This window comes from Drosophila simulans, chromosome 4, assembly GCF_016746395.2.
Source record: "Drosophila simulans strain w501 chromosome 4, Prin_Dsim_3.1, whole genome shotgun sequence".
NCBI lineage: Eukaryota > Metazoa > Arthropoda > Insecta > Diptera > Drosophilidae > Drosophila > Drosophila simulans.
Window position 1 is genome coordinate 516,862 of NC_052524.2, and position 17,077 is coordinate 533,938.

The window sequence follows — 17,077 nt, forward strand, 5'->3', positions numbered from 1 at the left end:
TGCGAGCTAAGTCACTTTCTAGTTTTTTAGTTGCCCAGATCTCTACTATCACACGGACAGGCGGACATGACCAGATCGACTTGGCTATATATATGAATATACTTTATATAATCGCAAATGTTCTCCTTATTAATTGAGTGTTGATCAAAGAAATACTAAGTTCGTTGTGTGTATTCAGGAGAGCTCAGTGTTTTTTATTTTTTCCTTTTATTTACATATTTCAGTTGCCGCCGTGGTCTTTCTCAAGAGGTGGTGTGACAGAGTGAACTGGTTAAAACTGGTTCCACTGAACCATCTACAGCAATATGTTTTTCACCGCGCATCCTCCGACAAATCGTAGAGCACCACCACCATGCGGGCAAAAAGAACAAGAACCTCCAACTGGACTACTACATTGTCGAACGCACAGTTTATAGAAGTGTATGTTCTTGCGGATTCAGCAGAGATGTAGAACTGTAATACTGCGTTCCGATTTTAAGTAAATAGCATTAACGACCATTTGAGGGTAAAAACAGTGCAAATGTGCATGTTCTTCGTTTTTTGGAAGACATTACAGACTATTCCACAAATATTTGTGACAGTGAAAGAAGCGAATATTGGAGCAAGGTCACTCATACATATAACTCCTGTGAGGAATAAGGATTTATTGCTGGTTCAAGGTACAGTGGTTGATGTCGAAGCTGGACTTTAATTACCTTTAAGTATAGTTTCAGTATTTTCTTACATGTTTTCTACGACTACTTAGTTTATATTAAATGTTAACAGCATTTTTCTTTCTGACTCTCCAAAAATATTTATAAATGAGTAAGTTTTCTATAATATACAGAAACACAAGATTAAACAAGAAAATTGCAATTTTAACTTTCATGGGCGTCGGTGGTGAGAAGTCTTATGCAACTAAAGCCAGCTCGATCTGATTGGACCATTTAATTTGTACGCCTATATTATTTATTATTATTATTATAAAAGTGTAATATTGTCATATTTTACTTTCAGTACGCTCCAAAAAGATTGAAAAGAAAAGCAGCCTGCCATGTCATGGGAGAGCATTAATTCCAAGGATCTCCTTAGGTATTTTAATGCATTTTTCCTTTTGAAAACTATTATTTTACGTTTATATATTTATATATTTGTTTACGCGCTATTTTCATGTTGTCTTTAGCATCCCACCAAGCCAGAATCTGTCTGCAACACGTTTACTTACATCACCTGATGGATCTCGTTACCTATTGGAAAATTCAAGCGGTTTGAATGTTACTTCTGTAAAAGTATTTAATAATGTTGTTATGTTGATCTTTTTTCAATCTCAAACTCATTGCTATATATATTGTATGAAGGACCCAAACACCAAATTGTTTTTATTATTATTTCCACTCTAAGCATCAACTCTAATGCTCAAAGTTGCCACGCCCACACTTATATTATTTTTTATGTTAAAAAAAAAATATAAAATAAAGTTTATATATTTTAATTTTTTTTTTAATTTTAGATTTGTTTTTCACACCACTCACAAACCGCTAATGTCTTGCACTTCAACACTTTTAAAAAATGTTCTTATTCCTTTTTGTTTTATTATATGTTTGGCAAATTTGTATCGTTATACAACCATGCCCATTGGCATGGTCTTGCACCACAAGCCGTCCAAAACTGCCACACCCGTACTTTTGAAGTATATTTTTGCTTTTTTTTCATTTTTTTACATACATGATTTTACCATTTCGATATACCAAAACAAATTTGGAATTTCTCAATCGCACTCCATTAAGATGAGTAACGGGTATCGGATAGTCAAGGAACTCGACTATAAATTGATTAATTTACTGCCCTATAACTAATGGACAGAACAAAGACACTAGAATAACTATGCTAGTCTAGAGTCTTTGGACAGAACCACTTACGAGCATGTCAAATTGAGGCATTGAATATAAGTTTTGAATTGGTTATTTATATTATATTTATTAATTTACATATTGAACATCTTGTATTGAGAAAAGAAGTTACACTTTTTCCATCCCTAGGCTTTGTGTAAATAATATGAATTTTGTTCATAATCAAAAGAAAACTTTTGTGAAAACTGATAGAAAACAGTGATTTGGACTTCTGTTGAAGCTTCAAAGGAATGTTTTCAATGTTTTAACATTTGTTACATATTTTACAGACTTGTGTCACTTAGATGAGAGTTTTTCGCGGTTGGCGGGATATGGATCCAGTCCAGACGTAGGATCACGTTCGGCATGGGCTAGCCAGGCGCTATTACGATCAGGTTCTGTTATCAGTTGCTTTTTGTCCTGCCAGCAAAGCTTAAGGCAGTACATAGCTAAACGGAAGGTGTGAAACTTAGAAAAACACATGTGTATATCACCAATACAGATATATTCTTCTCCAGATCGAGCGAGGACGACGGCTATATGAACAAAACAATCAAACGGAGGCCGTACGCACTTGGCGTAGTGCACTGAAAGGGACGTGCCAAAGAGAGGACTGCTTCCAGCTACTAGGATATTTGTATCAGGCACATATGGACTGGGGAAAATTTCGTGAGGCAATAGAATTTAGTCATCAGCAGCTCGGGTAAGTTTTGGGATTTATTATTTATAATTTTTATTAGTAATATTTCTTAGGAAAGAGATCATGACTAAATATTTATATACTTTAAGATACCCATTACTTAGCTGGTGGGAGTTTGGTGGAGTTTTGTTAGCATATCGATAAAAATTGAAAAAAAAAAACAATGAAAAAACCCAAAACAAAAATAATTTCGGTATATCCAAATTGTCATAACTAATAATGGGAGTCAAAGTGGGGGTGGTCGTTCTTAAAAAAACTTGCGCTCTACCTTCTCTAAAATCTGCATGCTTTACCTGAAGATCTAGACAAGAAGTACAAGAATATGTACCTTTAAGGTCATTCTGGGTTCGTTGAAGTTCGTAACAAGATAGGTAACGTGTTCAACTCTACAAAGTATAATTAATATTTAAAAGGATTACAAACTTTTTGACCACGTCCACTCTTAAGCACACGAACCGCTCTAAACTGTCACGCCCACACTTATGAAATATATTTTAAGTTTTTTCTTCAGTCTTTATGCTTTTTTAATTTTTGAAATTTCGCCAGCCACTCCCCCTAGCTGAGTACTTCGATTTTCTTAGAATTTCAGAGGAGCTGGATTCGCCAAATATGAGAGCCGAGACGTATTTAAATCTCAGCAGGGCACACGCCAGCTTGGGAGGCTTAGAGCGATCGCTGAGTTATGCCAGGCACTCACTTTACAATGAGTGCGGCACTAAATGCAGAAGTGGACTTGTCCATTTGACGGTTGCACGTGTATACCTAGAAATGGGTGGGTTCTCTAGGGCTTTGGAGGGCTTGCAGGGTGCCTACAAAATTGCCACAGCTATTGGAGATCCATCACTGGAGTTACAAGTGTATGTCGCGCTTTCTGAGCTTTTCGGACGCCTTCAGGATAACGATAAAAGTGCAACATACGCTTCTAAAGCCTACGACTTATCACGATCACTGCAACTGGGTGACCTAAACTCATGCCACCATAGAGCAGCTCTATTGCGAATGGCGGTTTCTCTCCGCAAGCAGGGTGAGCTTGGAGACGCGCAAGATTATTGTAAGGTATCGTCGAGACTGTGCATCAACTGAACTCAAGATGTGTTCACGCCGTATAATTATTTCGTTTCAGGAGGCCACTAAGCTTTCCCTTATTTCTGGAGACCAGGCGACTTACACGAGAAGTATTCGCGTCATGGGCGACATTTACAGAAAGAAAATGGACATGGATGTAAGTATTGCACAGTAAAGGCAGCGTTGAAAACAAAAATGGTGCTCACGAATGCTTTAAGTAAATTTTGAATTTTGTTGGCATCGAACTGTTTGAGGAGTTATGTAATGTTATTCAACGCAAGGAAGAGTTCTAGTTCAGCTGGACAGGGAATTTGCTGCTTGAATAGGATGGGACAGTCGGAGGGACAGGCATGAATACATTGTCGGGCTCGCTTTGCGTAACGAGCAACGGATAAATTTATATATTGTCAAAAGAACTGTTGCATACCAAATTAGAACCAAATATGATCGTTTATATCTCCTTGACTACGATCTTACTTCTGACTGAAAACAATTCTTCCTTCATCATATAATAAGACCTTGGAGGACTGAAGTGGATAAGGGTTTCGTGTGAACAGTGGTTGCTCACGAGTTAGTCGGAACTAAGTTCAACTGAGTTCAAGAAGCACTCTGCTTGTAGAGCATTCGCTCCAACGGACGCAGCATGCCTACAGGGCGGGCAAATCAACTGATACTACCCTATATCACCTTAAAAGCCTTACTCATAAGGAAGTGGCGTTATGTGCCTTCTTAGACATAAAGGGTGCATTCGACAATACCTCCCACGAGGCTGCCAACGCATCCCTGGCAAGAAGAGGACTAGATGCAACAACCAGCAGATGGATCAAATCACTACTGGCATCTAGGCGAGCCTCCCACTATAGGAGGACAGTCGTCTACAGTATCTACCACAAGGGGTTGCCCCCAAGGGGGTGTCCTCTCGCCTCTCTTGTGGAGCGTATACTTTGCCAAGGCTATGCTGACGATATTGTCATTATAGCCAGAGGTAAATATGAGGAAACACTCTGCGATATCATTCAACTGGGTCAATATCACCAGCGAATGGTGCAAGGAAGACGGCCTGAGCCTAAATCCCACCAAAACTGTTATTGTTCCTTTCACAAATAGGTACAAGCTACAGACAATGAAGGCAATAACCCTGTCAGAATGTTGCATAGAGGCCAGCAAATAAGTTAAGTATCTTGGGATAACCCTCGACTCCAAACTAAGCTTCAAAACTCATGTCGATAACACAATTGATAAGTGCACCAGAGCACTTTTCACGTGTAGGAAAATTGATGGAAAGTCATGGGGAACCTCACCACGCATAATAAGATGGCTGTACCTCATGGTAGTCAGACCCATACTAACCTATGGGGTAATAACCTGGGTAATAGAGCACGCCTTAGCACCACTAAGGTGAAACTTCATAAGCTGCAAAGAATGGCCTGCATATGCATGACAGGAGCAATGCGTACCTGTTCCACTGCAGCCCTAGAAGTACTAATGGAGGTAACGCCGCTTCATATCGTCATTAAAATGAAACGGAAAGCCCCCCTAATAAGAATTGAGGGAGCAGGAAATGACTGCAACCTCACAAGAAAGGATGCTGAAAGCCTAAAAAGGGATATCCCTTTGCTGATGCAACCAAGGGATGAGATGCCAGCTGAGCACAGGTTCGCTCAGAACTTCAGCACTCACCTCAGTAATAAAAACAGTTGGACAATCCTGGGGAAAGTACACCCTATGAAACCACAAACAATAAAGTGGTATACAGACGGATCCCTCACCGACAAGGGAAGTGGGCAGGGGGTTGTAGGCCCCAGGTTAAAATACCACGAATCAATGGGCAGATACACCAGCATTTTTCAAGCTGAAGTCTGTGCTATTGGACGCTGTGCGGAGTTTAATCTGCAAAGGAACCATCGTGGCCAGGACATTGCAATACTGTCTGATAGTCAAGCAGCCATAAAGGCGCTCAGCAAAGCTAAGATAGCATCTAAGCTAGTATTTGAAGTCAGGACAGCCCTAGACAAACTGGGAGCTGTCAACAAACTGTCCCGGGACACAACAACATACCGGGAAATGAGCTAGCGGACAACCTAGCCAGAAAAGGGGCAGAGAACCCTCTAATTGGGCCCGGACCATTCTGTGGTGTTGGTCACCGAAGAGTACTGGGCTTACTTAAGTCAATAGAGGAAGAAAAACGTCTGTCCTTCTGGGAACACCTACCAGGACTTAGGCAGTCTAAGATTCTCCTTCGCGAATATAACCATAAAAGATTTAAGACACCGTGCACATTTTAACTGGCCTTCTTACGGGGCACTGCCGACTTCGCAGTCATTTGCATAAGATTGGCATTGCAGACAGTGAACTCTGTCGCTTCTGCTGCATGGAGGAGGAGAGCTCTGCACATATTATATGTGACTGCATGGCGCTTTCCATCAGGAGGAACAGACTCCTGGGCATGTAGTCCCACGGGAAACAATTGCAGCCCTGAACCCCAATAAAATTCTGGCATTTATACAGTGCATTGGACTTCAGGGAGATCTTTGAGGGGTAGTACAATATATCAGAATAGGTCGCAGTACACATAGAAACCCACTTAATAATAATAATAAGTTCAAGGCGAAAGCTGATATGTAGCCAAGCTCAGAAAACGACTAAAACAGCCACAGAAATCGGACCATTTAATACATTTTTTTTAGCCCACGCTAGGTAAAGATTAGCTTGAATATCTACTTAATTCGCAGATCCGAATTATTTTATATTATTATATTCCATTTTTAAATTATTACTTACATATTATGTATATTTTTAATGATAAAATGATAATAAAACCATTTTTTAGCGTGCATTCCGGCAATATGAACAAGCTATGGGTACGTCGGCAAGCTTAGGAGATCGTATGGCCCAAATGGAGGCTATGGATGGAGCAGCTCGTTGTTTGGAAACACTCCGTCTACAGAACAAGATCTGCAATTGCAGACCACTAGAATTTAACACAAGACTTCTGGAAGTTGCCAGCTCAATTGGAGCCAAGGTAATGCATATAACCCATATATTCGATATGCCCAGTCAAAAAAATATTTGTATAACTTCTAGAGTAAAAAGTTATATTAGCCTCATATAGGAGTGACACCGAAAATACACATACAAACACGGTCTATTTACCCTATATTTTCCTGGAAAATTTCTTTTTTTTAGTTTTCGCGATTTGGAATTTTAAATTGAATAAATACAGATCCCCCTTGACAAAATCAAAGATCCTTTGGAAGGGGATATTTTTAACGCGATTATTATATCATAACGGGATCATAGGGAGCATGATCAAGAATATAAATACTCTATAGACTGGAACCAATTCTGTCTAGCTGCTACCTTCTTATTAACGAATTTAGCTTATCCCCTTACTGTAAATTTAATTTTTTGATTGTTTACAGTTGTGTTTAAAGATAGGTCAGTAGATAATTATTATCTATATTTATACCCATAACTTATAAACAAATAGGTTTTCTAGATTCTTTGAACGATTCTAACCTTATGCTTACCATGGCGCTAGGACATGTTTCTTATATAGTCTTGAAATGGCTCACTAGGAAAGTATATTTAGGGTGTCCGTCCGGTAGAACATTGAAATCTCGGCACTTACAATTTCCGAGAGGTATACATTTTGACATATTTTAATTTGAAATTTATGTTTCATAATTGCCTGCTCTGATATTTATTGATAACCGAATGTTGAAATTGTGCTGGTTGTTTAGTTTCTGGTTCGCAAAATTCGTTGCCGACTGGCATTGATCTACCGGGCACTAGGAGACGAAGATCAATACAACACCCATTTTAGACTAGCTAATCAAACGGATGCTGCGCTAGGCTTAAATTGCGGAGCGTGTGGGGAGTTGCTTGGACTTCGTCCAGAAAACTTGGAAGCTCTACCCTGTGCACACATTCTTCATGCAAGGTAAGCTTTTTTAAAAAATTTGTATGAACACTTTTTTCGGTATCAGTTCCTTAAAAGGGAGCGTTTCCGTCCCTACAAAGAATAAGTATTCTTGAAAGCAACCTAGGAGATGACACCTTCGCAGCTCTTGTTTGTTTTAAAATCTTGCCATGGCATATTGCTAAAGTCTGTCTCGCGTCCAGAGGCATTCGTGAAGGTCTGAAATCATTTTGATTAGCTCGCCGATACCCAACTACGTAACAATATTCGTTAAAAAGTAGGTGACAGCTACTGGGAAGCGCTCGACCGTACTTAGTTAACCTAATTCTGACCGCGATCTCCAGCCGAATCCCTATGGCCGTCTGAAATTCGAATTCACAAAACCCAAATTTTGCAGCCTTAACAGACCGCTCCTCTTCAACTGGTCGTGTTCGTCCGTGCTTTAGATTATAAATAATAAAGAAAAGATAATTTTAAAACCGTATTAATTTTTTTTATTTCAATTTTTCATATGTATGTGGTCCCTTCCAGATGTGCCTATGAAATTTTGCGACGGCGGGAGAAAAATGCCCCGCGATCATGCCCCGCCTGCAACAAACTGATCAGCTCACGCACACATCTCTGCGGCAGCGTTCCGGTTGAAAGTGAAAGCACCAACAGAGGCGGCACAGCCGCTTCTACCTTCAATACGAATTCTTTGTCGGTCGACGGCCTCCTAGGGATAAACTCCGACATCCTTTTACCTTCGGCTGCGTTTTGCTACGTTCAGAATCCAGCTCTAGATACCGAAAACAGCGCTCTCCTGTCTCCCAAAGTCATTTACCACAGCAACTTATCATTGGCATCGCTAAGTATGCGTGCGTCTAGCCTGACAATCGATAGCGGCCAAAATGTGACGTCATCTGTGTGAAAGAAACAACTCCACTTTGAGCACCTAAAAGTTGGAATATCGTGATATCGTGCAATATCTGGAACGATACGGATTTTATCGCTTGTTATTATAGATAGATAGTTTTTCTTTTGAATTATAGATTATTGCATTTTAAATGCTCACAGAAGTTTTTGATTTAGTTCTAAGCCTGTTGCGAACATTTGAGACACAAGCATTTGAACTACTGCTTATGCTTAGATCCTAACTTGTTTCTCTACTACAGTACCTTATCCAAACAAGTACTTGTCACGTATTGTGTATTGTCGTAGGCTAAAATTAGTTCGCAGTTACATGCTAGATTGATCTTACATTTAGAGTATGAATGTGCACACACAAAAGTTGTTTAAAATAAATCGTTACTATGTGTTACTAACACCAATTAATACAAATAAATTTAGTAAGTCTTCCTAACTGACTTATACTTGTTGCTCGTTGAGTAAATGAGTTGTTCAAAATTATTTACTTAGTAGGATAGATGAGTCTATCTAGCCATGTTTGTCTGTACGCATCGATCTCAAGAACTATCAATGCTAGAGAACCGTCCACAAAGCCGCAAAATTTGTTTAATGTTTGTGATTATATTTCAACCAAATTCATACATTTTTCTTTAAAAGCCGACAGCTTCTTGGTACGCAGTCGGGGAGCGCAGAGGATCCAAAAGAAAATTTAAATTTGTAAAATTAGGCAAAATGACCAAGGCAGGGCAATATAAGAAAGGAATGGGTTATGGGATTCCTTTTCTAAAGAGCGTGAGCCTTTTTTTTCGCTGAATCACGTGCGATTTGATATTTGAGACAAACAATTTAATGAGTAAATGAATAACTATAAAAGAAGAAAAAAGAATATGGTAAGTATTTTCGAAATAATTACTGCAGAAGAATGAGTTAAATATATGTATATCTGGAGAAGAATTGGTGACGCCGAGTAGAACGAATACGTCATATTGGGAGCAGTATTGTCGAAAGAGCGAGCCGAATTCGTATTTGTGAGTTGGCGAGACACTCAGCCAGTTGCAGCATTGGTGAGTGGCAGAAAACTTTACGATTTGGCGGTAGGCAAGCGAAATGCGCCGCAAAAAGAAGACGTAACTGGATGATATTTGTTAACGGATGAATACTACGTGATTGTGCTGTTGCATTAACAGGAGTTTAATTTTACGTAATGTTAACCGTAGAAGTATTTGAAATTAACATTTCATTTCAAACTATTTTTTTTTTTTGCCGAATGGTATATTTAAATTAAGCTGTTATATTTGACAAGCATTACCTTGATTTCATACACTATTCTAACTATAGTTAAGTTTGAAAATGAACAGGCAAGAGCTTTTTCCACTGCTAGTTTCAGAGTTACGTGAAAAATTAACAGAAATTAACTAGGCAGAGATGGAGATGGGGATTACAAAACAGACCGTTTGCTCACTATGACTTGATTTCTGATAATGAAGAAATCGAAGTGAATGATGATCAGGATGTAGATGAGTAATTTGTATCCGCAACATCTAATAATGTGCAGACAGGTCGAAGTGGTAGCAGGATGAAGGTGGGCACGATCGCCAGGCTAAAATTCTTAATTCGGAAAGGTCACGGTTTACATTGAAGGATGTTGAAGGAAGTGGAATGCGTTTTCGGGAACTTATTCACCAGACACTTGCGGTGGAATGGAGTCAACTGCAGGAGTCACATGTAAAAAAATTATTTAGTGGAACGGCAAAGCTTTTTAATCGTAGTCAGCGTGATTGGAAAACTTTTAAAACCGCATTGCTTGACGGTTTTGGTGGTAGGGGTGTCATCGGTAGAGGTTCATCGTACTCTTTTAAAACAATAATTTGTTTTGTTTACTACGTCGTAGCATTTATTTGCAGATAGGGAAAAGAAATTTAATGGGGCCCGAATAATGTTTGACTGGAATCGGAGAATGTCAAATCGTAACTTTTGGAAGCCTGCCAATCCCAGTTCAAATTGATGATATAGATCTCAACCTAGAATTCCACTTCATAGCCGACGAAGACATGAATTTCGATGCGATTTTAAGCAGAACTCTTTTACTAATGGTAGACAATCACGAAGGGTGCTACTAAATTCAGACTAAAATCAGACAGGCAGGTAGTGACAGGGTTAAAGAAGCAGGTCTACGATAAAGAGCAGAGCTGAGGTTCATCCATGGAGTTGCTGAACGAATTTTAGAGCTTGTGCATGATATCTGTAGAGCGAACAGCAGGCAAGCTTGACGTAGAGTTGTTGCATTTGCCACATTCGAAGCGAAGTGTTGTAGAACGTTTGATAGAAAAGTACAAGCCGAAAAGAAACGTTTATTGTGCGATCGAGATGAAAAACGTCCCTACAGACGAAACACCAGTGTTTCAACATGCTCGACGCTTTGCTTACACTGAGCAGAAGGTAGTAGGCAAGCACGTTGAGGAGTGGCTTGACTAAAAGATTATTAAGCCCAGTTCATTTGTTACACAGAAATGACAATAGGAGTTTCATAATGGTAGTTCTAAGAGAACTTGTTTAATCCGATGACACTATAGTCTATATGGAAGATATTATAATTCCAAGTAGAGACGTAGTAGAAGGTTTGAAAAAGCTAAAAAAAAGGGTGCTGGTGGTGGCTGAGCAGAGCGGGTTGCGAATTAACTGGGCCAAGTGTAAGATCTTACAGAGGGTAGACTTTCTAGGGTACGTCATCGAAAACATGAGTCATGAACTGTAAGTTGTTGCAGTCATTGCAGCACTGACAAAATGGCGTGTATATGTCCTGGGAATAATGCGTAAAATCGTCACAGACTGTAAAGTGTTTGAAATGGCGGTGAAGAAGAAGAAAGTTCCGTTGCGAGTAGCTAGGTGGGCAATGTTTTTACAACTACGAATGACTGCGAAATCGAATATCGATCAGGAACAAAGATGAGGCATGTAGACACTCTCAGTCGAGTGGAATGTTTTGTTTAGCCAGAAAGCGGAATGCATACGCTAAAAAAAGCTCAGTTGGCAGGTGATTGGATCAAGGCAATCAGAAGTTTAGGTGAAACATAGGGATTACATAATAAATCAGATATTTTGCAAGGATCCAGACAGAGAAATAATCGTCATTGCATACCAAATGGAGACTGAAATCATTCAGATTGCTCATAGGCAAGGCCATTTTTCGTCGAAGAAGGCACAGGATCTGGTGGAGAAATCTTATTTCATTCCAAAGCTGAAAGAGGTGTTGAAAGTTATAGGAAGTTATGTTGAGTGCATTTTAGTAAACTCAAAAGCAGGAGGGATATCTCAATCCAATTGATACAGGAGACAAACCACTCGTCACTTATCGTATAGATCACGTAGAACCGATGGAGATCACCAAAAAGAAGTGTAATCACATACTAGTCATCGTAGATGCATTACCGAAATACGCTTGGTTGTATCCGACGCGAAGTACTGGGGTAGAGAAGGTACTTAATTGCCTAGAGAGAAATTATAATTGCCTAGGTAAATTTTGGTAAGCCATTTAAGTTTGTTTAAGACCGTGGTTCAGCTTTCACATCACATATGTCCAAGGAATATTACGAAAAACAGCAGATTCGGCATGTATTGATCGCTACAGGTGTACATCGGGGTAACGGTCAGGTAGAAAGAATGCACAAAATCGTGGTGCAGATGTTGTCGAGCCATGAGGCTAGAGAGCCATGGAAATTGCTAGAAGCATATGGGTAAAGTTCAACAATGGATATCGAGCCCAGAAGCACAAGTGTCCTTTTCAAACTACTAGCCTAAACTAGCCTAAAAAACAGATGCAGCAGTCTTTGATACAGGAGTTGGACAAAGATCGTTAACATATGCGTCAAGAGGCTACGAATAATATAGAAGCGTAGCAGACAGAGAACAGGAGAGCTTTCAATCAGAAGAGAAAGGACGAAAAGTTCAGGGTCAACGATCTTGTTGCAATCAGACATACTCAGACGTATGGCGTTTGTCTGAAGTTAAAAGGAAAGTTGTTTTGCCTCTTGAAAAGATAGTAAAGGTTCATAAGCATGACAGGTATGATGTTGAGAAAGTGGGAGATGGTGAAGGTCCTTTAGAAACATCCACTGTATCTAAGTTCAAGAAGGAGATCGGGCCAAATGTAGTAGTCGGAAACAAGCCAGAAAGGCAAATTGACCGAGAGACGCGGAGTGGTCGTCAGTCCTAATAGAGAGATCAATCGGATTGACGAGCAGCCCGTGCCGAGATCTCAAGCGTAACACATTGAACCACACATTTTTGTAAACTCCTTAAAGATTAAAATCACTTCCACTTTTTTTGCTAAAAAATTAATAATATAATTATAATAATACAACGTCGTCGCAGGAGTTTTGGTCATAAAACGGAACCCTGCGGCCACATATATTCTTGATCAAGATTAGTAGCAAGATCAGTAATCAGTAGTAATCGATCTGGCCCTGTCCGTCTGAGACATATTAGCAGCGCAAGTTTGTTGGTCCAAAACTGACACGCCCACATTTTTGAAAAATTATTGGATATTTTTTCATAATTTTATTAGCCTTGTAAATTTATATAGATTTGCCAAAATAATTTTTACCACGCCCCCGTGGGTGTAATTAACTTAAACAGTGGGTGAAAAAGTCAGTTTTTTATTTGCTCTAGTTGGTGGTTTGGTACGGCAGCTAAAATGGGTGAAAATGTTTTCTATTGCAACATGCATACATATGAGTTAGTATGGTGCCAATGGTGGTGCAACACCGGATGCTATTCTCAAAATCAGCAGTCTGAAGGATTAAAAACGTATCCCCTAAAGGGAAGGGGAATGCACCGGGGCTGTGCGGTCCCACGGTAGCCCCGCTGAATAAGGCGGCCGAGCTGCACATCATTTTGCGCATTCTGTTTTTGGTTTTTAATCCGCCACTAGCTGGGTAACGAGTAATCGACTAACGGGATAGTCCAAGAAATCGATTTAAACGTGGTTTCGTTCGTGTTTTGACTGGGCCAGTCGCTGTTTCGGTCTGTAAATTCATCTAAACTCCCTGAAGTTGGAATCTTTTAACAGGTGGCTACATCTTTTAAATTCGTCGTTCCGGGATCTTAATTGGGCAGCTGATTCTGGTTCGCAAAATTCGTTGCCGACTGGCATTGATCTACCGGGCACTAGGAGACGAAGATCAATACAACACCCATTTTAGACTAGCTAATCAAACGGATGCTGCGCTAGGCTTAAATTGCGGAGCGTGTGGGGAGTTGCTTGGACTTCGTCCAGAAAACTTGGAAGCTCTACCCTGTGCACACATTCTTCATGCAAGGTAAGCTTTTTTAAAAAATTTGTATGAACACTTTTTTCGGTATCAGTTCCTTAAAAGGGAGCGTTTCCGTCCCTACAAAGAATAAGTATTCTTGAAAGCAACCTAGGAGATGACACCTTCGCAGCTCTTGTTTGTTTTAAAATCTTGCCATGGCATATTGCTAAAGTCTGTCTCGCGTCCAGAGGCATTCGTGAAGGTCTGAAATCATTTTGATTAGCTCGCCGATACCCAACTACGTAACAATATTCGTTAAAAAGTAGGTGACAGCTACTGGGAAGCGCTCGACCGTACTTAGTTAACCTAATTCTGACCGCGATCTCCAGCCGAATCCCTATGGCCGTCTGAAATTCGAATTCACAAAACCCAAATTTTGCAGCCTTAACAGACCGCTCCTCTTCAACTGGTCGTGTTCGTCCGTGCTTTAGATTATAAATAATAAAGAAAAGATAATTTTAAAACCGTATTAATTTTTTTTATTTCAATTTTTCATATGTATGTGGTCCCTTCCAGATGTGCCTATGAAATTTTGCGACGGCGGGAGAAAAATGCCCCGCGATCATGCCCCGCCTGCAACAAACTGATCAGCTCACGCACACATCTCTGCGGCAGCGTTCCGGTTGAAAGTGAAAGCACCAACAGAGGCGGCACAGCCGCTTCTACCTTCAATACGAATTCTTTGTCGGTCGACGGCCTCCTAGGGATAAACTCCGACATCCTTTTACCTTCGGCTGCGTTTTGCTACGTTCAGAATCCAGCTCTAGATACCGAAAACAGCGCTCTCCTGTCTCCCAAAGTCATTTACCACAGCAACTTATCATTGGCATCGCTAAGTATGCGTGCGTCTAGCCTGACAATCGATAGCGGCCAAAATGTGACGTCATCTGTGTGAAAGAAACAACTCCACTTTGAGCACCTAAAAGTTGGAATATCGTGATATCGTGCAATATCTGGAACGATACGGATTTTATCGCTTGTTATTATAGATAGATAGTTTATCTTTTGAATTATAGATTATTGCATTTTAAATGCTCACAGAAGTTTTTGATTTAGTTCTAAGCCTGTTGCGAACATTTGAGACACAAGCATTTGAACTACTGCTTATGCTTAGATCCTAACTTGTTTCTCTACTACAGTACCTTATCCAAACAAGTACTTGTCACGTATTGTGTATTGTCGTAGGCTAAAATTAGTTCGCAGTTACATGCTAGATTGATCTTACATTTAGAGTATGAATGTGCACACACAAAAGTTGTTTAAAATAAATCGTTACTATGTGTTACTAACACCAATTAATACAAATAAATTTAGTAAGTCTTCCTAACTGACTTATACTTGTTGCTCGTTGAGTAAATGAGTTGTTCAAAATTATTTACTTAGTAGGATAGATGAGTCTATCTAGCCATGTTTGTCTGTACGCATCGATCTCAAGAACTATCAATGCTAGAGAACCGTCCACAAAGCCGCAAAATTTGTTTAATGTTTGTGATTATATTTCAACCAAATTCATACATTTTTCTTTAAAAGCCGACAGCTTCTTGGTACGCAGTCGGGGAGCGCAGAGGATCCAAAAGAAAATTTAAATTTGTAAAATTAGGCAAAATGACCAAGGCAGGGCAATATAAGAAAGGAATGGGTTATGGGATTCCTTTTCTAAAGAGCGTGAGCCTTTTTTTTCGCTGAATCACGTGCGATTTGATATTTGAGACAAACAATTTAATGAGTAAATGAATAACTATAAAAGAAGAAAAAAGAATATGGTAAGTATTTTCGAAATAATTACTGCAGAAGAATGAGTTAAATATATGTATATCTGGAGAAGAATTGGTGACGCCGAGTAGAACGAATACGTCATATTGGGAGCAGTATTGTCGAAAGAGCGAGCCGAATTCGTATTTGTGAGTTGGCGAGACACTCAGCCAGTTGCAGCATTGGTGAGTGGCAGAAAACTTTACGATTTGGCGGTAGGCAAGCGAAATGCGCCGCAAAAAGAAGACGTAACTGGATGATATTTGTTAACGGATGAATACTACGTGATTGTGCTGTTGCATTAACAGGAGTTTAATTTTACGTAATGTTAACCGTAGAAGTATTTGAAATTAACATTTCATTTCAAACTATTTTTTTTTTTTGCCGAATGGTATATTTAAATTAAGCTGTTATATTTGACAAGCATTACCTTGATTTCATACACTATTCTAACTATAGTTAAGTTTGAAAATGAACAGGCAAGAGCTTTTTCCACTGCTAGTTTCAGAGTTACGTGAAAAATTAACAGAAATTAACTAGGCAGAGATGGAGATGGGGATTACAAAACAGACCGTTTGCTCACTATGACTTGATTTCTGATAATGAAGAAATCGAAGTGAATGATGATCAGGATGTAGATGAGTAATTTGTATCCGCAACATCTAATAATGTGCAGACAGGTCGAAGTGGTAGCAGGATGAAGGTGGGCACGATCGCCAGGCTAAAATTCTTAATTCGGAAAGGTCACGGTTTACATTGAAGGATGTTGAAGGAAGTGGAATGCGTTTTCGGGAACTTATTCACCAGACACTTGCGGTGGAATGGAGTCAACTGCAGGAGTCACATGTAAAAAAATTATTTAGTGGAACGGCAAAGCTTTTTAATCGTAGTCAGCGTGATTGGAAAACTTTTAAAACCGCATTGCTTGACGGTTTTGGTGGTAGGGGTGTCATCGGTAGAGGTTCATCGTACTCTTTTAAAACAATAATTTGTTTTGTTTACTACGTCGTAGCATTTATTTGCAGATAGGGAAAAGAAATTTAATGGGGACCGAATAATGTTTGACTGGAATCGGAGAATGTCAAATCGTAACTTTTGGAAGCCTGCCAATCCCAGTTCAAATTGATGATATAGATCTCAACCTAGAATTCCACTTCATAGCCGACGAAGACATGAATTTCGATGCGATTTTAAGCAGAACTCTTTTACTAATGGTAGACAATCACGAAGGGTGCTACTAAATTCAGACTAAAATCAGACAGGCAGGTAGTGACAGGGTTAAAGAAGCAGGTCTACGATAAAGAGCAGAGCTGAGGTTCATCCATGGAGTTGCTGAACGAATTTTAGAGCTTGTGCATGATATCTGTAGAGCGAACAGCAGGCAAGCTTGACGTAGAGTTGTTGCATTTGCCACATTCGAAGCGAAGTGTTGTAGAACGTTTGATAGAAAAGTACAAGCCGAAAAGAAACGTTTATTGTGCGATCGAGATGAAAAACGTCCCTACAGACGAAACACCAGTGTTTCAACATGCTCGACGCTTTGCTTACACTGAGCAGAAGGTAGTAGGCA

At 39.6% G+C, this 17,077-nt stretch overlaps 2 protein-coding genes across 4 annotated transcripts; both read left to right on the forward strand.

Annotated features, from left to right (window-relative positions):
• The first annotated feature begins 224 nt into the window (after positions 1–224).
• Positions 225–8,927, forward strand: LOC6724714 (43 kDa receptor-associated protein of the synapse). 3 transcript variants are annotated; one of them, XM_039296112.2, is made up of 10 exons: positions 242–659; positions 997–1,071; positions 1,163–1,245; positions 2,159–2,328; positions 2,387–2,571; positions 3,150–3,624; positions 3,692–3,790; positions 6,464–6,655; positions 7,377–7,576; positions 8,087–8,927. In XM_039296112.2, the coding sequence occupies exons 2-10, from the start codon at positions 1,034–1,036 to the stop codon at positions 8,463–8,465; spliced, it is 1,821 nt and encodes a 606-aa protein (XP_039152046.1). In that variant the 5' UTR covers positions 242–659; positions 997–1,033; the 3' UTR covers positions 8,466–8,927. The 3 variants fall into 3 exon arrangements, with proteins under 3 accessions (XP_016037305.1, XP_039152046.1, XP_039152045.1); XM_039296111.2 differs by having other exon boundaries at positions 243–933; XM_016180663.3 differs by lacking the exon at positions 7,377–7,576 and having other exon boundaries at positions 225–933; positions 8,087–8,116.
• Positions 8,928–11,817: 2,890 nt separating this feature from the next.
• Positions 11,818–15,112, forward strand: LOC120285206. Its single transcript, XM_044923505.1, has 3 exons — positions 11,818–11,919; positions 13,559–13,761; positions 14,272–15,112. Exons 1-3 carry the CDS (start codon positions 11,818–11,820, stop codon positions 14,648–14,650), a joined length of 684 nt encoding a protein of 227 aa, XP_044779440.1. The 3' UTR covers positions 14,651–15,112.
• Positions 15,113–17,077: the final 1,965 nt, after the last annotated feature.